This window comes from Puma concolor, chromosome E4 (assembly GCF_028749965.1).
Source record: "Puma concolor isolate L17-30 chromosome E4, mPumCon1.1.hap2, whole genome shotgun sequence".
Classification (NCBI taxonomy): Eukaryota; Metazoa; Chordata; class Mammalia; order Carnivora; family Felidae; genus Puma; species Puma concolor.
The window spans coordinates 54,783,640-54,809,471 of NC_141683.1; the positions used below are offsets into that span (position 1 = coordinate 54,783,640).

The 25,832-nt window shown below is 38.7% G+C and overlaps 1 protein-coding gene and 1 pseudogene across 1 annotated transcript in view; both read left to right on the forward strand.

Moving 5' to 3' along the window:
- Nucleotides 1-25,832, forward strand: part of SLC9C2 (solute carrier family 9 member C2 (putative)) — an 82,404-nt gene that overhangs the window by 26,758 nt on the left and 29,814 nt on the right. Inside the window, exons 9-17 of the mRNA XM_025926262.2 lie at nt 2,205-2,373; nt 6,065-6,146; nt 10,221-10,387; nt 11,002-11,112; nt 18,018-18,115; nt 19,208-19,327; nt 20,761-20,959; nt 21,438-21,626; nt 25,171-25,320. Coding sequence (XP_025782047.1) covers nt 2,205-2,373; nt 6,065-6,146; nt 10,221-10,387; nt 11,002-11,112; nt 18,018-18,115; nt 19,208-19,327; nt 20,761-20,959; nt 21,438-21,626; nt 25,171-25,320 — 1,285 coding nt within the window. The remainder of the gene's footprint in view (nt 1-2,204; nt 2,374-6,064; nt 6,147-10,220; nt 10,388-11,001; nt 11,113-18,017; nt 18,116-19,207; nt 19,328-20,760; nt 20,960-21,437; nt 21,627-25,170; nt 25,321-25,832) is intronic.
- On the forward strand, nt 6,227-7,439 carry LOC112863152 (large ribosomal subunit protein eL21 pseudogene; annotated as a pseudogene).

The window sequence follows — 25,832 nt, forward strand, 5'->3', positions numbered from 1 at the left end:
GGTATCAGCACAACTCATGAACTTTATAGAGATGAAAATTCATGGGCCATCTCAATGTACTGAATTGCATCTCTGGAGATGAGATCCAGGAAGCCATTTCAACATGTTTGTTAATGGTTGAACAACACTGGACCTTATTAATGGCTCCTAACATTTTTGTTGACTTTCATCCTCATTTATTATCACCTATAGCTATGATAAAGCCATTTGTTAAGCCCTTACCATGTACATTATGCCATTAATACTAACACAACCTTATGAAGTAGGTGTTATTGCATCATTGCACAGATGAAGCCCAGGGAGGTTAAAAAGTTGCCTAGAGTTGCCCATCTTGAAGTGCAGAATTGGGGTTTAAACTTGACCCCCAGTAGCACATTTTCTCTCGAACACCATTGCCCACTCGTGATGGTCATATCTTCAATAAGAATTCATGACAGTGTCTCTGAAAACATTGTCATTCCCACTCAGAACAGGCCTGGCCAACGAGCTTACTTTATAAGATGTTCTCATGGGACCTTGCTTTTGCTGACTCTGAGGTCACTGCATGCCACTCAGTCACTCTCACACGGAAGGATGTGTATGCAATTTGTTTCTTTCTACCATGGAGGCTTATGTGCAAGTTGAGATTGGTCACAGAAAATGAAGAAAGATAAATGGCTTTTGAACCTTTGTTTGACTCAGCTGCACATCTGGCATCTCATTTCATTTCATAAACACTAGGAAATGAGAATTTTATAGATGAAGAAACTGGCCAACAAAGGCCAAGTACCTTGCCCAAAGTTAAGTGGCTAGGGAGTACTAGAGATCTTGTGGGAACTTATGGTTCCACCTCCCCAGAGGAAAGCCTTTAATGGAAGGAGTCAACCTAAGGGGACCTCAACGTATGGGTCAGCTTTCCATAAGAGACTTGTTGAGAAAAACATTTTAGAGGATGTGCCAGACTAAGGCCCCTTACATAATTACATAAGACATAATTATTGCTAACATGTTTTGAGTGCTGACCACATTCGAAATATCATTCTAAGCCCTATGAATGTTGCCCCATGTAATTGAAACTTCACAATAATCCTTTGAGGCAAGTACAATTATTATTATGTATTATCTCCACTTTACGGGATGAAATTGAGGCTTAGAGAGGTTAAAGAACTTAAGTTTACATGGTTAGTGAAAGAAGCTTAAATTTGAACCCTGGTAGATTGACTCCAGAGCCTTTGCGACACTGCCTTTCTGGTTTTGGTATCAGGCAGTGATATGAGTTGTTCCATTTTGGCTGGACTCAATGGTATTTCAGAGAAAGATCATTTAGTAAGGCTGAAAAGTTTGGTAAGAATTGCTTTGCAAAAAGCTTGAATGGAAGGCCGAGGGGTTTACCCAAATTCATTATATACATTATAGATGGTAATAGCAGATTTTCTGTTTCTCAGTGATAGGAATTCTCTAAACTGTCTTGTGAAATTCCCAGCTGAGTAACTGATACACAATATATTTTTTGAGTCTAAGAACATGTCAGTTTTATTTCTGCTGAAATCTCATTTGAGGGATAGTACTGATATTCTTTTGGTGAAGATCCCCTAAAGGTAGATTCTACATTTTTGATACAGAGTCTTATAGAAAAATTATTAGTAGACACTTGTGGTGAGCATAGCATAAGAATAGAGTTTTTGGATCACTATGTTGATAGTGGGTCAACTATTCTCAAATTAAAAAAAAAAAAAGAAAAGAAAAATGATCTCTAGAGAACTAGGCACCGATTGAAATTGTTTATATGACATTTAATTTATGATTCTCATGGAAGCTCAAGAAAAATTTGATTAAGCTAAGTTTATTAATGTGCCTACAATAATAATTACTTTTCGGCCATCATCTGTGTGTCCTCTTGGCCTCATTTCTGATCTAGTCATGGTCTTCCAGGGAATAGATGAGCTTGTCAACGTTATTTGAAGAAATTTCTCTCAGAAATACACTACCCAAATCCAAATAGTATGTTAAAACTTCCAGCAGTTTTTTTGAGACTTGAGTATTATATGAAAAACTTAGACAGTAGATTTGGTTCATCCCAGAAAAGTTGAACAATTTATCAATAAACTGAATTATTTTCTCTTTCCTGAAAAAAATTTCTATGAAATTTAGTTTTTAGTAGTGTCAACCATGAATAACATTAATACATAAGGTGTGACTTAAAAAAAATGTTTTTCTCTCCACAGGTTGCTTACTATTGTGTTAGTGAGCCCTCTTCTGATGCGTGTAAATTATGACTATAACTGGAGATGGGGAATTGTTATAGCATGGTCTGGAATTAAAGGAGTTTTTAGTTTACTCTTGGCTCCTGAAATTCATAATCTGGCTGATCAAAAAATAGAATCACCACAAATGGTAGGAAAAATCATCTCATAATATTTATTCATTTTGTTTATTTTGTAGCACTTGTCATAGTACCCAATAATAAAGTTAACCATTTACAAATTTTTTTAGTTTAAATTCCAGTTAGTTAACATACTGTGTAATATTAGTTTCAGGCGTACAATTTAGTGATTCAACGCTTCCATACAATTCCCAGGGCTCATCACAAGTGCACTCCTTAATCCCCATCACCTATTTTACCTATTTTCTCTCTTCTGTTCAGCTTCCTTGCTTTCCATTATTTTGTCTTCTTTATCACTTATTTGTTTCTCTACTTCTTCCAGCTTTGTGTTCATTGCATCAAGCCTGTTTCCAATCTCAGTTATTAAATTTTTCATTTCTGACAGTTTCTTTTTTAACTCTTTTGTCTCTGTGGTAAGGGTCTCCCTGAAGTCTTTCCATTCTTTTCTCATAAGAGTATACTTATGATTGTTGCTATAAATTCTCGATCAGTCATGTTACTTATATCTGTTTTAATTCACTGTCTTCTTCTCTGTGTTAGAAAAGCCAGTTTCCTGCTCCTGAGAGTAATGGCTTTATGAAGAAGAGGTCATATAGTGTCCAGGGCCTGTCACTTCTTGGGGTGTCTGTGGTGCATGTTGCATGAGCTCTGCTGTTGTGTTTTGGCTGCTCTATCCTTCGGGTCAGCTGTCTGCAGAGGCTCTCCTTGCCTGCAGTGGCCACTCTTTGGTCCTTGGTCAGAGTGTGGTGAGTTTTAACTACATGTGCTCTGGTCTGCTTGTTAAATAATACCTGATACTGCTTCCAGTAGAACCGAAGCCCTGTAGAACTCTCTGATCAGGAGACATGGTGTGAGCAGGGGTTTCTGCTGGTCTTCTGGGGAAGGGGCTGGCTAAGCTGGCACTGAGGCAAGCTTGATCAAGAAGGGCAGTCCCACCAGAATGCACAGGTGTGGGACTTGGTGTAAGCAGTTAGGCAGCCCTGTGGGTGCTACTTTGCTTCCTGCAGGTGGCTCTGTGTTTAAGATGAGGGGCAGGGAAAGGAAATGGTTCCAACTAGCTCCTTTGTCCTCAGAGAGGCATCTCCATGATATCTGCCTCTCAGGGAAGCACACTGCGAAGAGTGAATAATTTCCCCACTGTCTGCTCCAGGCGTTTTTCAGATCACTGTTTCTGCATCATCTGCCCCAGTTAGTTTGCCTGCCTTCTCTCTGGGAGTAGGGCAACATCTTCAGGGCACAATCCCAGTCAAGGCCACTGATCTTTCAAACTCCATTCTTCAAGCCCCACTGATTGCAAGAACTCACAAAAAGTAGCCCCTTATGTTTTCCCAGCCAATGGTTTTGGGGAAGTGTTTTCCTTGTGCATTCCCCTGTGTGCTCCTCTCTCTCTCTCTTTCTCTCTCTCTCTCCTTTGTCTGTGACCAGGGCTCCCTCCCCTCCACAGCACTTGTGATCCATTTATCCTCCAAACCACATCTCCGTACTTCCTACTTTCCTCAATGTGGCTTCTTCTCTCCAGAGTTTTAGTTATGGAGTTCATTCTGTCAGTCTTCAGGTTGATTTCTGGAGTCTTAGAATGATTTGACAGTTACCTAGTTATGTTCGTGGGGTGAGACAAGCCTAGGGTCCTCTTCCTCCACCATCTTTTCTCCCTTCTCCTTAGGTTAACCTAATTAAAAAAAAAATTTTTTTTTTAACGTTTATTCATTTTTGAGAGACAGAGACAGAGCATGAGTAGGGAAGGGACAGAGAGAGAGGGAGACACAGAATCTGGAAGCAGGCTCCAGGCTCTGAGCTGTCAGCACAGAGCCCAACGCAGGGCTCAAACTCACGAACTGCAAGATCATGGCCTGAGCCAAAGTCGGACGCTCAACCGACTGAGCCACCCAGGTGCCCCGAGGTTAACCATTTTTAAAATTAGATTTGAAAAATGCATTCTTTTAAGAAGAAAGGAACTTTCAGAGGAAAGTTTGTTTATGTTGATAGTCTGAAAGGGACCAACAGTGAAGTAATGGTGTAAGATGTGGAAATCAGATGGACTTGGGGTTGAATCCTGGCCCCCTCGTCACAGGCTGGGTGACCTTGGGCAAGTTCTCCAGATTTGTGGAACCTCAATTTCCAGTTGAGGATTGAGATGATACTTAGTAAAGTGTCTGCCACTTAGCAAATGCTCAATAAATGTTACTAACTCTCCCTCAAAGCCAATCTGGTAGTGGCAGTATCTGTGGTACTGAGAATCCAGGGAAGATCCAAAGACTCCAGTACATCTGCTGACAGCGTTAGGGCGCCTTGTTATTTGTAACAGTACTGTGTGAGTTAGCTGGAGAAGTTGCTAGAAATCCCTGGGACACCCCCCTCCCCCACCTCCCAGTCAGATGAATTCCAACCCTGCTTCTGGGAGGGTTGCTTCTGAATAATGTGAATTAAGAACATCTGCCCACCTCCCAAGGAACTTTAATCTGCAGATAAATGTACAGAGTTTCTTGATATTGGCTAATTTCCAGCTCAGGATTTTCTCTTCTTTGTCATTTCCCCCCTGTTCCAGAAGACAATATTTTTAGAATATCTTCTTTGGAGGATCAGTTATCACCCTCTCCATCTTGCATGTAGAGAAATTAGAACAAAGAGAATAGCACGTTAGGGAAAGAACTCAGGTGCCCTAACTCCCAGAAGAAGTGCTTTTTCAAAATGGACTACTATATTCGTCACCATCTTTCCTGAGAATTTGTACTTTATATCTATGGCCATCATCTGGGAATTAATTTGGAGTTCAAACAAACCTGTGATTTTGCAGACTTTGGGTCCTTTCATGCCCCAAAGGAAAAGTATCATAACCAACGTCTGAGCTCCTTCAATTTTCTTTTGTGCAAGGAATTCGCCTAAAACCAAGTCAACGAAATGCTAACTAGCATTTGAGTATCACTTACAGTGTTTTTCAAATCTGTCTGATGTTACATGGATCCCTTTAGCACCACCCCAGACCTACACAATCAGAATCTGCAGGGAAGAAACCTGGAAATCAGTATCTTCTAGAAGCACTTTCAGTGCTGTTATCAGTCAAGTTTGGGAAACACTCTCAGAGAACATACTGCTGTTGACTCCATTTTTTAGTGAAGGACACTGAGGCTCAGAGTGGTTAAGTCTACTGACCCCAAATTACATGGCTAATTAAAGTGGTAGAGGCAAGACCAGCAAATGTGGTTGTGTTTCTGCTTCTGTGAAGTGTCTCTCCAGACCCCACCACAGCTCCTGTAGGCTCCGAGCCTCCTGAGCAGCCATAGTAAATGCTGGTGGCAGACACACTTTCCCTTGTCTCCACAGTCACCACTGCTACTCACCATCGGCTGGTGGCTCCCCAACCCTGCAGGCTCCATGGCCGTGTCTGTGATGCCTACCATCCTCCTGGCTTTGCGTGGCTGCTGCTGAAAGCAGCAACAGTGGAGAGCTCTTTGACCAGTATTCTTATCCTTTCCAGAAATCACAAAATCTTTTCTCATGCACATTGAAAACTAATTTCTGCTCCAGTATATTATATTCAAGCACTGTCCACAAAACAACCCTTTGCCCTATCTATCAGAAGCAAGATTTTAAATGTGGATTAAGATAGAATTTTGTTGGTGGTTAATTGAATAATGATTCCCTTTGGAGAACTTATTAATTTGTTTTTCTTGGCTCTAACTATTTGTATGTTTTGTTTTTTAGTTTTTATTTTATGTACAGGTAATATCACTAATGACTATGGGAATAAATTCATACATGATGACTCATTCAGCCAGGACATTAGGTAAAGTATATTTATCTTTCATTAATTAACTGGAGAGAATAATGCAAACACATTGTTGTTGGGAGTCATGGGGACATTTCTTAAGGAGCTCAAGGAATTGATTATGAAATCATTCATTTTCATTCATTCATTATTTACAGATGCTGCATTAATTGGAATATTGGTTTAGCCAGTTTAACAGAAACCACATTCGCAGTGGCTTAAACAAGATAGGGAACTTTCTTTTCCTCTCCATCAAAATGTCCAAAAGAGTGGGATGGTTCTACTTCACGGGGTTGTCCATAGATCCAGGATCCTTGTATTTTGTTGTTGCTCCTCTCTGGAATGTTGCTCTTGTCTGAGGGTAGAAGCTGACTCATAACCACTATATATTCAATCCAGCCAACTAGAGAGAGAAAATGGGGAGATGGGTGGAAATGGAGAGTAAGCAGCTTCCTTTTAAGGGCATAGCCTAGAAGTTGTATATATCATCAGCACTCACATTCCATTGGTCAGAATTTAGTCACATGGTCACACATGGGTAAGAGAAGCTATAAAATATTATCCCTACCTGGGATAATGTAGGGATAATGGTGGAGCCATGGCTGGCCATGTGCTCAGCCAAGACTTGGAGATTCTATGGCAAAGGAAGAAGGGGAAAATGAATATTGGGAGTCCTTTGGCTGGAACCACCATCTTCCAGTAATTTGCCAAAATGACCAACACAAAGGGAAAGAGGAGAGGTACCCTCTATATGTTCTCTAGGCCTTTTAGAAAACATGGAGTAGTTCCTTTGCAAATCTACAAGAAAGGTGATATTGTAGATATCAAGGGAATGGAGACTGTTTGAAAAGGAATACCCCACAAGTGTTACCATAGAAAAACTGGAAGAGTCTATAATGTTACCCAGCATCCTATTGGCATTGTTGTAAACAAAGAAGTTAAGGGCAAGATTCTTGCCAAAAGAATGAATATACATATTGAACATATTAAGCACTTAAAGAGCTGAGATAGCTTCCTGAAGTGTGTGAAAGAAAATGATCAGAAGAAGAAGAAAGCCAAAGAGAAGGGTACTTGGGTTCAACTGAAGAGCCAGCCTGCCCCACCCAAAGAAGCACACTTTCTGAGAACCAATGGAAAGGAGCCTGAGCTGTTGGAACCCATTCCCTATGAATTCATGGCTTGATAAATGTAAAGGAAAAAAAAGGTTTTAAGATTGTAAAAAAAGAAAATAAAATGGATATTGGGGGATAATCAGCAGGCTCTGCCACAGTTGCTTATTTCCAGAAAACATTTGAGGCCATTGATAATAAAGTGCATAAATTTGATAAAATCACAAATCGACACGTAGTCAATAGAGAAATCTAAGATAAGATAGTTGGTGGCAGTACAGTCAAGTGGGGAGGGAGAAGGCTGGATGGGATTACACAAAGTCTTCGAATAGGGCCTTAGTATCTCTCAATATCCCATGGCCTGATCCTCAGCTAAGCTGGTGCAGAGGATGATCCTTTCAGGGTATCTAAAATTGATCAGACTGCTGGAGATATACAGCACTCACAGGAGCATGTGGATAAGCAGAAAATCAATTAGTTAAATTATAAAGAGGATGATTTCTTTCTATGTCTGAAATAATTGTGATCATTATTCAGGGTATTCACCTCTAAATACCAATTTCCTTGATAAACGAAACTAGTCATCAGAAGGTATCTTGGAAAGCATGGAACTAATGAGAGGTCAATGGAAGGACGATGTTGAAGGAGGGTTCTTCTAAACAGGGAAATAGCCTGGTGAATTTTCCCTATCCTGCCCATGAGAGACATTACCTCTTTGCTTGTGTCTTTTTGCAGTCCTGCCCATTTCTAAAACTGCACCCCGCCAGCACTACAGCAGAACTTCCTGTGACAGCCCCCTTCAAAGCCAAGGGCTCCAATATGTGAACTGGGCTAATTAAGTGGGGCAGATTTCTGGTAGCTCTTCTTTTCCCCTAGTTATGGATCTGTTCTTGTTCTCAGTGGAAATGTATGCTTGGTCGGCAAAAGCCTACGCTGGAGTGTGACCGAAGTTAATTTGATCTTTGAAGGCTTTCTCACACCTCCCTTCTCAACAATTTATTTTTGACTCTCAGGGATCCAGACCCACTCCATTCTCTTTGCTTAGGATATCACATCTGGATTTCTCCCATGCTTCTTTTCTTGTGATTCCTCCTACTCTGATACTCAAAGGCAAGATCAACAAGGGGTTTTACTATCATGGTAATATTTTTTTCTCCTCTTTTTCTTCCCTTATAACTTTTTAAAAGTTTATTTATTTATTTTGAGAGAGAGACAGAGAGAGAGAGAGCATGCACATGTGCAAGCAGGAGAGGGGTAGGGGCAGAGAGAAAGGGAGAGAGAGAATGTCAAGCAGGCTCCACGCTCCGTGCAGAGCCCAACACAGGGTTCGATCTCACAACCGTGGGATCATGACCTGAGCTGAAATCAAGAGTCAGGTGCTTAACCAACTTAACGAGCCTCCCAGGTGCCCCACAAAATTTTTTATTGTAGTAGTTAAACCTCGGAATTTTCATTATAAAACAAAAGTATATGGTAAATACTTTCTCCTTGTAGAATCTATGTTCATCCTTTTTTTTTTTTTTATTTTTTTTTTCAACGTTTATTTATTTTTGGGACAGAGAGAGACAGAGCATGAACGGGGGAGGGGCAGAGACAGAGGGAGACACAGAATCGGAAACAGGCTCCAGGCTCCGAGCCATCAGCCCAGAGCCTGACGCGGGGCTCGAACTCACGGACCGCGAGATCGTGACCTGGCTGAAGTCAGACGCTCAACCGACTGCGCCACCCAGGCGCCCCTATCCTTTCTAGAAATACTACGTGGCACACATTTAACACCTAACAGAGTTCAAGTTTTATCAGTAAGAGTTTCAAACCAACTACTTCTGTCTAGTCAAAGGCTTTAACAGATTCCCTCCTCACACTCTTCCAGGATCATCTTAAACACAGAGAATTCATTCAAATGTATTGGTGCCACCAAGTGGTCCACATATACTCATGTTTCCCCAGAGCAACTGGAAAGTATTTGTTTCTCCATCATATGGGGAGGATGTAGTTAGGCAAATGAAAAAAATTTTCTTCCTGTATGGTCTCAGCCATACAGCTTTGAATCCAAAGCTGACAACTTCTACCTTAAGCCTACAGTCAAATGTGTCTCTGCTCTGGACCATAGCGAATATGCTATGCGAATATGACCATAGCGAATAGGCTATCCCAAGAGGGATATGCCTCCAGACCTTTGGGATCCCAGAAATTTCAAATACTGTCATTACATACAGTGTCCCATAAAGAATGCAGTAAAGTTAACTAAACGTTTGGAACTCATTTGGACTCTTTATGGAACATTCCACATGCAGTTACAAAAGAGAACAGTTTTATTGAGATGGGATTCCAAGTGAGCAGTTTAAGCTCATTCACTAATTAAATTCTTCTTTTCAGTGAGTGAGCCTCATAGCTGTAACTTCAAATCCATACCTCAAGAAAATACAAATGGCTACAAGTTTTGAGACATGTGGATTTGCTGCTGGCCAGGAAACAGATACATATTAAATTTGAGGGATCTCTGTTGCAGTGACCTCAATATTTTAAATTTTTAAAATTTTATAGAAGAATCAGTTGGAGAATTGTTAAAATGCAATTTCCAATTGATTCTCTAGGTATGGGTTGGATCCTGGGAATTTGCACAGTTTAATAGGCAGCCTTCCTCTGTAGAAGACACAAGTAGTTTTCTATACTTCGAGAAATACTGATTGGGTGCCTTGAAGTAGCAAGTCATGTCTCTAGATAAAGGGAATGAAAGGAAATGAAGAAAGCATTCCTTAGCAATTGAGTCAGATAAAGTTGAGTTATACAACCAGGAGAAACAGAGTTGGGTAAGTTTTTGGAAAATTTTGGACCAAATGTGGTCCTTGCTTTTCTTTGAGCACTCTGGTTTGGCTATGCGAGTGATTGACTGCACCAACGAGATTTCACTACATCTTGCAGGATTTTGCCTCTTGGAGTCTTTGCTGTATTCTATTAAGATCCTTGCTTTTCTTTGTCACAGGTTTGTGTGCTATTTCCCTCCCAAGGCAAATGGCCATGCAGAATGCCATTAAGCACATTCAGGAGATAATACAGAACACAATAATGCTATTTAAAACAGAAAAAATTTTGACAAATGTTAATTGGACCTTAGTAGAAGAAAAAACAAAGATTGAATACACCATTCCTGTGAGTTGATACCTGGCAAAAAAAAAAAAAAAAAAAAAAAAAGTCCTCCTTTCTCTCCTGGGTCTGCCTTTCTTGCTTTAGTTTGTTATTTTAAAAAAACCTCTATTCTGCTAATGGAATGTCAGAAAACTGAGGAGTCGGGGGTATATTTACTAGCTTTGCTATCTGGGTGAAAAGTCTTCTTTGAATTCTCTCTAAAGAGAAGGTCTTGGTAATTTAGCTTTGTTTGCCAACATTGGAGAATTGGTGTTTTTACATGCCTGGTTGACTAACTGTGCATGGCCTCTGCCAAGCTGATGTTTCTGACCACTTGAGGAGCTGAGCCACCTGCCCTCACATTACTATAAAAAGCAGGAAACACAGGTTGCTTCAGAGAGCAATCGAGCAAAGACAGGTTTGGGGGAGAATCTGACGTACAAATCTCTCCGAATTTACGACTTTTAAAGCACACAATTAAAAGCAACATTTCTCATGTGGAGAGCATACCCAGTTATGCTAGCCCTTCTTTTAACCATTCTGATTTAAGTTATTAGAATCTTGGTTAAGTGAAGTGCTTGTTTTAGCTACTTATTTTAGCTCTTTTTAACTTTATCTCTTTATGTTTTTAAACTTAGTCTGATACTGTTCAGTTTTCCCACGTTTCTCGTGGTAGTGAAACGGAGGAGTCCCCAACAGAAGAAGTTTTAATAGAAGAAGCCAGATTGCATGTAGCTATAATACAAATGGTTGGTACAGTTCACATAATCCGCTTTTTATTTATTTATTTATTTTTAATTCTTGCAATACTTTCAATTCTTACCTCTTTCAGGTGACTAGAATGCCTCTTTCAGGGCTTTCAGGTGACTAGAAAAAATATTTTTTCAGTTAAAAAATTTTTTTTAAACATTTGTTCATTTTTGACAGACAGAGAGAGACAAAGTATGAGTGGGGGAGGAGGAGAGAAAGAGGGAGACACAGAATCCGGGGCAGGCTCCAGGCTCTGAGCTGTCAGCACAGAGCCCAATGTGAGGCTCGAACTCACGAACTGTGAGGTCATGCCCTAAGCAGAAGTCAGATGCTTAACTGACTGAGCCACCCATGTGCCCCTATTTTTTCAGTTTGGATAGCATATTAGTTGTTAAAATTTGTTTGATTTATAGAAGTTAAAAATAACAATAAATGTCTTAGGCTTTAAGTTCAAGTCACAAATTTTATTATCCTGTTCTACGTCTTGTAATTTTTGACCGTTCACTTTTGAGGGGACTTTGAACAATGTTTGGTGCTATTTACATACCTGTTTAACTAAATATCTTCAAATATTTAAAACTGCTCTTATAAACTTAATGTATTTGAGTTTCTTTTATATAAAGTTCTCTTAAGTGCTTATTTAACTCTTATAAATTTAATAAATTAAAATACATCTAGTGAGCCAAAAATTCTCTTGAAATATTTAAGATTTAAGTTTTCAATGGTTTAATATAAGGAAGATTATATTTTTAAATTTATATATTATTGTGTTATGTATTATTTATATTTAAAATAAGGAAGATTACTAGGTAAAATCAAGTTTAAATCAACTTATCAAATTGCACATTTTAAATTGGGGTTATATTCTAATAAGACACATTTTATTCACTATTGCAAGCACACAAAAACATATACATATATTTGTTAAGCCAAGTCTATCTTTCTTACTTGTATTTTAAAACTTATTATTATGAAGAATTTCTAATTTCTAACATATACAGAAGTAGATATAATAGTGTAATGAATCCTTATGTACCCATGACCCAGCCTTAAAAACCAACATGACAAACCTTGCCCCACCTGCAATCTCATTCACTTCCCCACCTTCCGTATCATTTTGAAACAAATCCCAGATATTATATTATTTCATCTGTAAGTATTTCAATTACATATCTGTAAGTTTTCAAGTCTTTTAAAAAACATAGCAAAATATTAGTATTATACCTAAAAATTAATAATAACATCAAACATTGAGTCAGTGATCAAATTTCCAACTCTCATTAATATGATCAATGTATATTTTCACAGTTCACATTTTTTTTTTTTAATTTTTTTTTTTTCAACGTTTATTTATTTTTGGGACAGAGAGAGACAGAGCATGAACGGGGGAGGGGCAGAGAGAGAGGGAGACACAGAATCGGAAACAGGCTCCAGGCTCTGAGCCATCAGCCCAGAGCCCGACGCGGGGCTCGAACTCACGGACCGCGAGATCGTGACCTGGCTGAAGTCGGAGGCTTAACCGACTGCGCCACCCAGGCGCCCCAAACAGTTCACATTTTTAAATTGAATTCCAGTACAGTTCCCACATTGTAATTAATGGATGAGTCCTTTAAGTCTCTTTTAATCTATAAATTCCTTCTCTTATTTATTTCTGTTGAAGAACATACTTCTCCTTAATGCAAAAAAATTAATACCATATTTTCCTTCTTTTAAACAATTCTTTTTTTCTTCTTTTAAACATTTCTGAACTTAATTTAAAATACTCCCAGAGTTTGAAAATTTCTTATCAGGAGCAGTAGAGTATGGTCATAAATTTTTGATAGAGCCTCCTATTAAGAGGTGGTGCCTATATCCCTCCTCTCCCCCCCCCCCCACCTCATTGAATTTGAGCTGTTCTTGTGACCTGTTTTGACCAAAAGTATGTCACAAGTGACTTTGGGAATGTTCTGGAGCCTAGGCTTTGAGAAGATTTACAGCTTCCACCTTCTACTTTGAATACTGCCCTGAGATTATCATGTGAGTTGAAGAATGAGAGGCTGCATAAAAGTAAACTGAGGCACACAGCCAAGAGTCAGTACCCTACTACCAGACTTGTAAATAAATGTTAATTTAAAAGGGTGGGGGCAATAGACTCAAACTCTCAATGGTAGGAGATGCAAAGAATTGTGACCATATTTTTGTTTGTTTTTTCTTGGATGCTTCCCCCAACCAGGTTTTATTGAGTAATAATTGGCATACATTGCTGTATAAGTTTAATGCATACAGTTGTGATGGTTTGATTTACATATATTGTGAAAAGATTACCACGATGGGTTTAGCTAACATCCATCTTCTCATATAATTGTAAGAAAAAGAAGAAAAGGAGAAAAGGGAAAAAAAATTAGGGTATAACCATATTTAATGTACTACACTGTGCTCACTGGCCACAAATATTCATATGCCTCCTATAAACAAAATACACTCATCCTTTTCTAAGACACACCCCCCTGCACCCCCTACACCAAGCTTCATCTTATTATGGCATTAGATTCAAAGTCTAGTATCTCATGATCTGCATTTGGTCTAGTATGCTGAGGTTCCTTAGTTGTATCTCCTTAAGTATTATTCCTCTTGATCTAGAGACCTATGAACTAAGAAACACGTTATCTGTCCCCCACCCCCTCTCCATTTAGTGCTGATCAACAGACACTTCTGTTCAAGAAGGGGAAGAACAGGAAGTACTGATTAATCACTGGTCCATGGCAATTATGAAATCCCACTGGGCATAGGAACCAGTGCACCTCATTCTTTACATTTCCATAGAAAATAATCTGTGTTTGTAACTGACTGGCCTTCTCAGTCTGATTTCTATCAGTAGAAACTTGGGAGGTTTCTATTCATTTAGAATAGTTTCTGTCTCTTTTCGTCCAACCTGGTACAATTTACTTAAAAACTTGTGTATTTTCAATCAATCTGATTATAGTCCACTCCACTCCACAATTCCTTTTCAGATAGGCCATATGTCATAAGAGTCGGAGAAAGCCTTTGGTCTGCTTGAGAAGATAGACTGAGTACCAACTTTTAGTCTTTCAGTGGTCTTAACAAAGAGTCTTTGATCTTGATTGGATCTGGAACCTGAGGCCATATTTTACTGTCAGCACACTAGATTTGATCTTTACTTTTAGATCTTTTGCCAGCTGAAAAGACTGCAATGAGAAACAAATTTAGTTTTCAACCTGGCAAATCGTGGAGTCTTTTTGCTAATTTCTGCTGCAGATTGAATTGTTTCTCTTTGGTTTCCCTAGCTCTTCCCATACTTTATCATAAGTAGCTTTAAAAGTTGATAGTTTTAGGGGTGACTGGGTTAGCTCAGTGCATTGAATGTCTGACTCTTGATTTGGGCTCAGGTCATGATCCCAGGGTTGTGGGATTGAGCCCTGCGTCAGGCTCTGCACTGAGGGTCGAGCCAGCTTAAGATTCTTTCTCTCTTCCTCTGCCCCTCTCCTCTGCTCATACTCTCTCTCTCTCTCTTTCTCTCAAATAAAAAAAAAAAAATTAAAAAAATTTAAAAGTTGATAGTTTTAATATTTCTAGAATGTTAGAAGTCTAGAAATGTTCTTAGCAGCCAGATTCATAAGTTATTTGGGCACATTTTCCACCTTCCCAGTGTCCTCAGGTGACAGTATTGCCCATTGTGGTGCCTCTTTGTAGCACAGCTTCCTCCCTCCCACCTCCAATACCAGTTTTTATACTGTTCTCTCACTCTACTCACCCCCAAGTCCTAAAGCTAATGTTTTAGCCTTTGTTATGGAGGCTTTGAATAACTGGTACTGACTGTTGTTTTGGCTAGCCTTTGCTGTATATCAAAATGCCCCTAAACTTACTGGCTTAAAACAATGATTTATTATTTCTCACAGTTCTGTGGGTTGGCAATCTGGATGATTCTGTCATTGATCTTGGCTAAGAGCACTCATGTGTCTGTGGTCATCTCATAGTTCAGTGGGGTTGTGAATGTCCTCATTCACCAATTTGGCAGTTGATGCTGGTTGCCTTTCAGAGCACTTTGGTGGTCTTCCATATGGCCTTCTATCTTGCAGTAGAGTGGACTGGGCTTCTTCACAGCATGGTGGTCTCTGGGTTCCAACAGGGTGAGCGGAGAAGCTGCAAGGCCTCTAAATCCTGTGTTTTGGAACTTGAATATCATCATTTTTACTCCCATTCTATTAGTTAAAGCAAATCACAAAGCTAGCCAGAGTCAATGAGTGAAGAAGTGGACTCCATCTCTTAGGAGAAGCAGTAGCGTCAGTTGCAAAGGGGCATGGACACAGGAAGGCATGGATACATTGGGGCTGTTTCTATGATGACCTACCACATTTACTTTTTTAAGCCGACAATCCCATGTAGTAGCCCACTCCATGTTGTCCTTTAATGGCTTTCCTGAGAGTGCCCTCTAGTGGCATTCCTCCCTGTTTTTGTGACCCCTTTCCTTTTTGGTCTCTTTCATGAGCTCCTCTCTTTCTTTTTATCTCTTTAATGTTTTCCTCAGAACAGTTAACTCTGTCCATCATTCTTCCCTTATAATCTCTCCTTCTTTTTTCTTAGCTACGCTCATTTCAATGCTATCCACAGATGTTCCTCAAATCTATATTCTTCCTTCCCAAACTCTCACCACCATCTCTTTATACTCATAAGTTCAACTGTGGCTAGACATTTCTTAGACATATCGCTGGCACCTAAATCCACACTGAACTCATCTCAAACTGGCTCTTGTATTCCTAGTCTCAGTGAACGGGCTCATTACCTTATGTGATCACTCAGGTCAGTCCTCTTTCTCTCTCCCTCTCCAAGCTCTATCATTCTTACCTTCTAAATATTTGTCAAATATGCCCCTTTCCATTCTTGTGTCTATTAATTTAGGAAATTATAACCTCTTTCCTGAATAATAAGCTTCAACTGATCTCTCTACCTCCAATTTTTCTGCGGTCAAATCACAGGGATTTATCCAAAAGACAAATAGGACTATACCACCTTCCTGCTTAAAATCCAACAATGGCTCATCAGGTCCTACAGCATTTTCCTAAGTGAGTTCCAAAAAACATTTGCTCTGATCCACAGAATGTTGATAGGAACTGCATAACAACAACAACAAAAAGTTTCCATGCTCAAATTTGTTTGGGAAATTTCTCCAGGATAGATCATATGTTGGGTCACAAAGCAAGCCTTACCAAATCTAAGAAGATTGAAATTATGTCAAGTATATTTCCTTTATATCATTATAAAGTTGGTATAAAACTAGAAATCAATGGTATAAAATAGTATAAACTGTATAAAACTAGAAACCAATAACAGGAAGAAAACTGAAAAATTCACAAAAATATGGAAATTAGATAACACATTCCTGAAAAACCAGTGGGTCAAAGAAGAAATCAAAAGGGAAATCAGAAAATATCTTGAGACAAATGAAAATGAAAACACAACATAGCAAACCTTATAGGATGCAGCAAAAGCAGCTCTAAGAGGGAAATTTATAGTGATAGATGCCTACATTAAGAAAAAAGAAAGATCTCAAATAACCTAACTTTACACATCAGGAAAAGAAGAATTTGTTCTTTGGGTCCATTTTCATAAAGTTAGTAGGAAGAAGGAAATAATAGATATTTAAGCAGAAATAAATGAAATAGGACAAGAAAGACAACAGAAAAAAATCAATGAAACTGAGAGTTGTTTTTTTGTTTTGTTTTGTTTTGTTTTGTTTTTAAGATAAGCAACCTCACTGTAGTTTTGATTTTAGCCATTCATAACTCCTGTATATTCCAGCAACCTCACTCAGGGTATATGTCAGAAGGAAATGATAATAGGATCTCAAAGAGCTCTCTGGGCTCTCATGTTTCTTTCAGCATTATTTACAATAGCCAAGACATGAAAACAACCTAAGTGTCCATTGATGGATGAATAAAGAGAATGTTTATCTATCTATTATCTATTTATCTATATCTAATGGAATATTATTCAATCATAGAACAGAAGGAAGTCCTGCCATTTGTGAATATATGAATGGACCTTGAAGGCATTATGCTATGTAAAATAGACAGAGAAAGACAAATAGTATATGATTTCACTTGTGTGTGGAATCTGAAAAAAAAAAAAAAAAAGCCAAACTCCTAGAAACAGAGTGAAATGGTGGTTTCCAGGGCTGGAAGGCGGGGGAAATGAAGGAGGTGTTAAAATGTACACACTTTCAGTTATAAGATGAATAAGTTTTGGGGCTCTAATATACAGGATGGTGACTATACAATTCTGTATTACATACTTGAAAGTTGCTAAGAGAGTGGATCTTACATCACACACAGTCACACACACACAAGTTGTAATTATGTGAGGGATGGATGTGTTAACTAATCTTATTGTGGTAACCATTTTCTGCAATATGTATGCATGTGTCAAATCATTACATTGTGCACCTTAAACTTATACAATATGTGTCAATTATATTGCAATAAACCTGGCAAAAAGGGGGAAAAAAAGAACACAATTCACTTTTCTCTCCTGGTAGTTCCTTAAGAGGTTGAGATGATTAGTTAACCTTTGAATTAATACTTTGTACTATCCTGCTGTAGAAAGATGACACTGTGATACTATTTATATTACTGAGGAAAACTCTTTGAGTTGTGTAGATTTTGAGTTTCTGAAGCTAGGAAACTTTGTATCTTTTATTACATCCAGGATATTACTTTGCAAAAAATGAATATTTAGTAAATATTTAAATTGAATGGAATTTATTTCCTGCTACAGGAGATTTTTGGTAAAAGTATATTTTTCTATAATGAATGTAATAATAATAGTGAGGGCTATGTAAAGGTCAAGTAGAGTATATTACATTTATGTTTTGGTCCTTTGTAATATTTATTTAAAATTGTATGTTTAGAGTAGCTTTGAAAAACAGTGTAATGATGGAACCCTCAGTGTAGAGGCAGCCCGGATATTAATCGGTGCAACCAAAAGCTATTGCCCCATCCAAGGAAAGTAAGTATAATATTTCTTAAATTGTTATTTCCAAAATCAAATGAGTATATGGATAAATAAAATTTAAAAGCTGAGAGTTAAATGTCCAGGTTGATCAATTTATCTCACCTATGCTCATCTATCTGTCCATCCATCTATCTATCCATCCCCTTATTTTACTTGTTTACCTTTTTTTCCCCTGAAGGTTAATAACTTTGGTGACATTAGGAGATTCTGGAAGAAGTGTAATTAGATAAGAGACTAGGGGAGCCATAAATGGAACTTATGTAGTTTCAGATACTGTTATGATTATCCCATCTTTCTATCATATTTGCTAAGTTACTGGGTAGGGTAGGTAGGGAAGCCTGGAGCCTGTCATTAGGCTGCTTCCTCAGGTGGAGCAAGTCTTGAAGGAACTGACCCCACTGATGGAGTTAAATCTAGTGGGAAAAACTCAGGTGTTGAGAGATATGTCAATATCTGGTCACAGTCCTGGTACAAATTAGCTACTGGATGATCTAAGACAAAGCTTGTGGGGGCAACAACGATAGGAAATTCTGTCTGGGTGATAGTTAACATTTCAGGAGTCTGGTAAACTATCTGGGAGATCTAACATCAGTTCCTAAAGTTTGGAAAGGGTAGAGCCTTCAGGGCCTTGGGGAGGCTTGGGTTAGGCAAGGCATGACAAAGGAGGGCTTGATTCTGGACCCCAAAAAATTGGTCTGGAGAAGCTTTAATTATGTGCTACCTCAAGCCAAGCATGGTTCAATGAACAGAGGCAGGAAGAGTTTCCTGTACCGTGACCATGAGTGGGTAGGTGGATGGATACAGAGGCTCAGGGTGGTGCATTTAAAAAATATTTTTAAGTTTATTTATTTATTTTGAGAGAGAGGGAGAGCACAAGCAGGGGAGGGGCAGAGAGAGAGGGAGACAGAGAATCCCAAGCAGGTTCTACACTGCCAGCCCAGAGCCCCACATGGGGCTCGAACTCACAAACCATGAGATCATGACCTGAGCCAAAATCAACAGTTGGGTGCTTAACCAACTGAGCCACCCAGGTACCTCCAGCACTTGACTTTTATTATAACATATGTGTATATTTTTCTCTGTTAGATTCATGAGTATTTACGATGTTTCAACTTACGTAAGAGCTAGAAGTTGGCTTATGAAGTTTAAAAACATGTTAACTTTTTTGGAATATCATAAAGATAAGGCACTTCTTATTCTATATGGGTAAGTATTATAAACCGTAATAGCAATAGACAAAAATATAACCTTTTCTACATTGTCAGCATTGATTACATTGATTTTCCTTATTAAGAAAAATCAACTAATAGTATGGTCAACTCTTATTGATTGAGTGGTGATGGAGCAGAGTTCTTGCTTCTCTTTCCCCACTCTGTTTTGGCAACTTTGCTGATATCTCTATTAGAGAGTAGGTAGGGAGAAGAATAAAAGAATGGTCACATTTGGACTCTTTAAGGGTTAACTGCCATGTCTAAAGGTCATATTACAAACTGGACTGCTTTCACATCCTTCTGGTATTCTTCTGGGTATAACAGTGATCAGGGGAGAGAAAGAACAAACTCATGGTCTGTAACTTCCTCTCAATTTCATCTGTGCTAAGAGGTGGCTCTGTTGATGTCCATTACTAGGAAAAACACAACATGGCCTTAATAATAGCTGTAACCAATTTACCAACAATAGCTGTAACCAAACTATCACAAGATACAGATTTCACTGAACTTGTGTAAAGTTTTCCCTTTAGTATATAAGTTGTGAACTTACATACTTTTTAGAGCAGGAAGGCAGGTTTTTCTGCTAACAAAAGATGTCAACATGAGAAATGCCAGAAATATTAATGCTACTAAATTTTAAGTGGGCATTGACATACATTTCATAACAAATTCTGATGATTAAAAAATTTTTTTTCCATTAAGTTTGAAGAGAAATATAAGAAATTAAAATCCTAAGGTCTTGACATATATCCAGGTAACCTATTTTTGTTGGGCTCTACTTAGGATGGATTGAAAAGAAAAAAACAAAACGACATTATAATTACTGAATAAAATATTTTTTCCTGTTCTTATTTTAAATGATGCTGATGTTTTTCTCTAAATTTATTTGTTTCTTGCTTTTGATGTCTGAATCTTTGCCTTGTTTCCTATGTACTATTATCTTTGATTTTTAAAAATGCTCCCCATCCTGATATAAATTAGTAAGAACTATATTTTTTATCTTTTTCTATTATGATTATTGTGTATAGAAAGTATGCTTTAGGGGCGCCTGGGTGGCGCAGTCGATTAAGCGTCCGACTTCAGCCAGGTCACGATCTCGCGGTCCGTGAGTTCGAGCCCCGCGTCGGGCTCTGGGCTGATGGCTCAGAGCCTGGAGCCTGTTTCCGATTCTGTGTCTCCCTCTCTCTCTGCCCCTCCCCCGTTCATGCTCTGTCTCTCTCTGTCCCAAAAATAAATAAACATTGAAAAAAAAAATTAAAAAAAAAAAAAAAAAGAAAGTATGCTTTAGGTTTTTGCTGATTTATTTTATGTTTGTGTACTCTTCTTCAAGTTAATGTTAATGATTTGTTAAAACAAATGTTGAACTTCAGATCTTAATCGTTATATTTTTAAAGTGATCTAACATTGTATTTGATCTCTTTTTTTCAGAAATAATAAATTTCTGCTTTTTGTATATCACATTGTATTTTCAGAAGAATTTGAATATGCAGGACATGTTATAACATTAATATACATTTATCCCATGATAGTGCATCTATGGCCAATGGCAAGAGAGTTAAATGTGTCAGCACTTATGTCAATAAACTACTATTTTGTGTTTTTATATATATTTCAATCAGCACTGAAGGTACTGTTTAAAATAGAAATGTATCCAATAAAAAGAATAATTCAGATATTTTTAATCTATTTTTGTCATATGCAAAAAATAAATAAGGGGATAAACCCAACTTGGTTTGCTAGGTCCTTGTCATAAGATGAGAACCATTTTTTAGGATAAATGCTTCAAAGATCATTTGTCAGCACCAGTGTTTTCATACTTTATTATTAATAGTATTGCAAAAACTCTGTTTACTGCTATTTTTAACTGCTTGTTTTTGGCACTTCAACTTCATTATAGATTATATTTTGAATCAAATTATAATTTCTGATGTTGGAGATTAAAAATAATTTTTCTGAAATTCTAAATGAATAACTTAAAACTCAACTTTTGGAATGTAACTCACTTGTAGTTGAGGATTTAACTGTTAATGTCAAAGATCCATCACTGTATACATCACTGTATAGGTGCTATGAAATAACATACATTCTCTTTGTTTTCCAAATAGATAATAATTTTGAAAAGGAAATATTTTCGTGAATATTGGAATACTTTGGACTTTTTTATCATGCTCCTTGGAATCATTGATATCTTTTGTATATACTTTGTCAAATTGAGACAAGACAATTTTGTTCTTATTCAGGTTACAGTAATACTAGGATATTTCAGAATACTTAGGTTTATTCCTCTCATCAAGGTAAAATGTCACATTTCTAAATATTGGGGTTTTTGTCCTACACTGTTTGTTAGATGTGTTAACAAACCTCGTTATCTTGAAGGAAACAGAGAAGGAGCTCTCTTTACTTGGAATGCTGTCTCTACAGGTGTCTGTATGGTTCACTCTCTCATCTTCTCACAGAGGCTCCCCTGACCAGTCTGTGTAAAATGGCATCCTGCCTCCCCACCCCAGCCAGTTCTCCACCCCATGTTTCTGATGCTCTTGTACCTGCTTAAGGTTTAGCTTTTCCTCATAGCACTCATTACCTTTGTACTGTATGTTGTGTGTACTCTCCACAAGGTAGGGATCTTCATTTTGGTCACTGATGTAACGTCCGGTTCTAGAATGGTACCTAGCATGTAGTGAGTTCTTAATAGATATTTGTTGAGTGAATGAATGAAAATGGTGGTGCCACTTAAAGCAGGGTGACCCAGAAACAAATTCTCCAAGCTTTAGTAAAATGTGCTCATAGATCCCTAACTGTAAAGAAGCACGAAAGTTATTTTCTCTGCAGCCCATGTCTATATAGCATACCGCCTATGGAATTTGATTTTACTGTGACCTTCAATCTCTGCAACAGATATTAGTCCTTCTTTCTATGCTTCTGGTTTTGATTCTGAAGGTAGATTTTCAGATTTCCAGTCTCAGCTCCTAAACCTCCCATCTTTCTTTCCAATGGAGTTGTCTTATACAGCTTTTAACTTGGGAGATTTACCTTTTTATTTTTTAAATTAATTAATTAATTTTGAGAAAGAGAGAACAAAGGAGGAGCAGAGAGAGAGACAGGGGGAGAGAGAGAATCCCAAGTAGGTTCTGCACTTTGAGCATAGAGCCGGGCACAGGGCTCGATCCCACAAACCATGAACTCATGACCTGAGCGGAAATCAAGAGTTGGATGCTTAACCGACTGAGCCACCCAGGCACCCCTTAACTTGGGAACTTTAGATGGTTTTGCTTGCCACTGTTTGTTTTTTTTTTTGTTTTTTTTTTTTTTTTTTTTTTTGAGTGGTTGAATTCTTATCCTGTCAAGTGAGTTTACTGGTATGTACTGAAGGTATAAAAGATTAATATTTTTTTCAAAACCTGCTGTAAACCCTGGTGACAAAAGGCATTCATTAATCTCCTCCATGTAGTTCCCATTCTCCAAGAAATTTAGTAGTCCTCTTAAAGACAGAATTGTTTGAATGCTCAGACTTGCACTTGTAGACTTTATTTTCTATTCCTTCCTTGATTCTGTGTCAATGTTACCAAGCCTTGGCATTCATAAGAGTTGTTACACAGAGTTGTATATACAAAAGCTGCTTTAAGTGGTAATTTTGATTATTCATGATTTTTGCTCTATGACTGAGTTTAGAGCCAAGTGCCCACCTAAGGTATAACCCCACTGGAACACAGACTATTCTAGAAATCAGGATATGTAGCATGAGGCTAAGTCTTAAAATGGAAGGGAGAGGGGCGGCTGGGTATGGTTCAGTCAGTTAAGCGTCCAACTTCAACTTAGGTTATGATCTCATGGTTCCTGAGTTCAGGGCCTGCGTCGGGCTCTGCTGACAGCTCAGAGCCTGGAGTCTGCTTCAGATTCTGTGTCTCCCTCTCTCTCCGTCCCTCCCCTGTTCACACTCTGTCTCGCTCTCTCAAAAATAAAATAAATGTTAAAAAATATTTTTTTAATGGAAGGGAGAGGTTTCCTTGTGTCATCCATTTTTATACAGTGACTGTACGCAGATGAAGGTAAAACAATCACCGTGGAAGTAATACTTTGTGGAAATGTCTCTCTGAGGGAAGTAAAGATTTAAAGATGTGTTATTGTACAAGTCAAATCTATTCAGAGTATGAACCAGTTGCTGCTTCTGTCCAGCACACTTGACAAATCTCAATGAAGTATATTTAAGGAATTAATATAATCAGGATCAACTTTTTCTCTTGAGCACTTACTATGTTCCAGGAAGTGTGCAAAGAACTGTACGTACGTGATCTAATTAAATGATTGCAATAACTCCGTGAAGTAGGTGTTACCACTATATAAAGTCAGGTGCTCTAATAGCCAGTCCTCAGCACAATGTGGCTTTCAAAAGAAACCTGTATTGGAAGGCTTGGAAGAATGATGGAGATTTTTACTTTAAATCCTCTTAGGAACAGCTCATGGGGGGATTAGTGCATCACAGAATGAAACTTTGTAAAAATCCTCTTCTATCTCTCCCTCTGCCCAAACTTACACAACTATCAGAGTGGCTAAAAGTCTCTTCTTTCTCTGCTCTTTTAATTCCTTTGCTATGATGTTCTTTTCTTCTTCTCATGTTCCTCCTTTGTTACTTGGTTCCTCACCATCTGCCCTGCAGTCTGATGTGACTCTCTCTGTAATTGACTGCATTCTTTTATTTTTTTATTTTTTTAAGTTTGTTTATTTTTGAGAGAGAGAGAGCGTGCAAGTGGGGAGGAACAGAGAGGGAGAGAGAGAGAACCTGAAGCAGGCTCCAGGCTCTGAGCTTTCAGCACAGAACCTGACGTGGGGCTCGAGCTCACGAACCACGAGATCATGACCTGAGCCGAAGTTGTGCACTCAACGGACTGAGCCCTCCAGGCGCCCCTTGACTGCATTGGTTTTGGAGGAGCAGCTCAGTTGGACTTTGGGTACTTAAGTATTATTATCCTCATCTTACAGATGAGGAGACTGAGTCCTCAAGGTTGCAAGTAACTTGCTGAAGGTCACAGAGCTGGTGAATAGTAGGGCTGGTCCTTGAGCCTAGGAAGGTTTATATTTAAAACCCCATTCTGTTCAGGGCACTTGGGTGGCTCACTCGGTTAAGCCTCTGACTTCGGCTCAGGTCACGATCTCACAGTTTGTGAGTTCGAGCCCTGTGTCAGTCTCTGTGCTGACAGCTTAGAGCCTGGAGCCTGCTTCGGATTCTGTGTCTCCCTCTCTCTCTGCCCCTCCCCAACTCATGCTCTGTCTCTCTCTCTCTCAAAAATAAATAAACATTAAAAACAAAACAAAACAAAAAAACACATTCTGTTCAATCACCACACTCTCTTGTTTCAGCTTGTGATTTGAGAAATTTAGAGCTGAGAAGTATCTTTAATACCTACTGTTCCTTATCTTGCAAGTTAAGAAACCAAGGGGCAGAGGGATGATTGATTTAGTCGGTGACTATCATGCAGGTTAGGAGACCGCTTGTCTCCTGAAATCTGGGGGTGTGGAGAATGGGGGGTAAAGGCAGTGGTGAGGACTTCCCTCACCAGGTATGCATTGACCTTTCATTCCTTTGAAGAGTGGCTCTTAAACTTGAGTGCGCATAGGTAGACTCACCTGGAGAACTGGTTAGGACAGATTTCCGAGCCCAGCCCCAGAGTTTCTGGTTCAGAGGGTCTAGAGGAAGGCCTGAGAATTTGCATTTCTGACAAGACTCTGGGTAGTGCCCGCTGCTCCCTCAGATGACACTTTGAGAATGCCTACCGTGGAGGGTGCTTTTCCTCATCAAATGTTCAGGCTTTTTTTTTTTTTTTTTTCTCTTCACTGTTCCAGATAATAATACCACTACTGATAAATATTGTCGATGTGCAGATCAAAAAGCGCCTCCACTTGATGTATAGTATTACAAAAGGTTATGTCAAAAGTCAAGAGGATACCAAATTTTTAATAAAACAAATTTCCAGCCGAGAATCAATATATCAGGTGAGAGACAAGCCCTGGTCATTGGGAAAACAATCGTTTGGGTGTATTCATGTCTTTTAACACTACTTCTGCATGTATTTACATTTTTTTTAGCTTATTTATTTTTTGAGAGAGAGAGGGAGCTGAGGAGGGCAGAGGGAGAGAGAGAATCTCAAGCAGGCTCCACACTGACAGTGTAGAGCCCAATGCAGGGCTCGAACTCACAAGCCTTGAGATCATGACCTGAGCCAAAATCAAGAGGCAGAAGCTTAACCGACTGAGCCACCGGGGTGCTCCTACTTCTATAAGTGTTTGACCCAATGGATAAATTGTAGCAAGTAAAGGGCCATTCGATGGTTTATTACATTATCCGAGGTGCTGAGGTGCCACAGAGAACAGTCTTTGCTCTTTACCTTTCAGGTATCTTTATCAAGCTCATTTATGATCTTCATAGAAGACAATCTATCTCTTTGTTTTTATTTTCTGAATGCAGACTTGAGATCCGTCTGTCTTTGTAACCCTCTCTGAAAGGT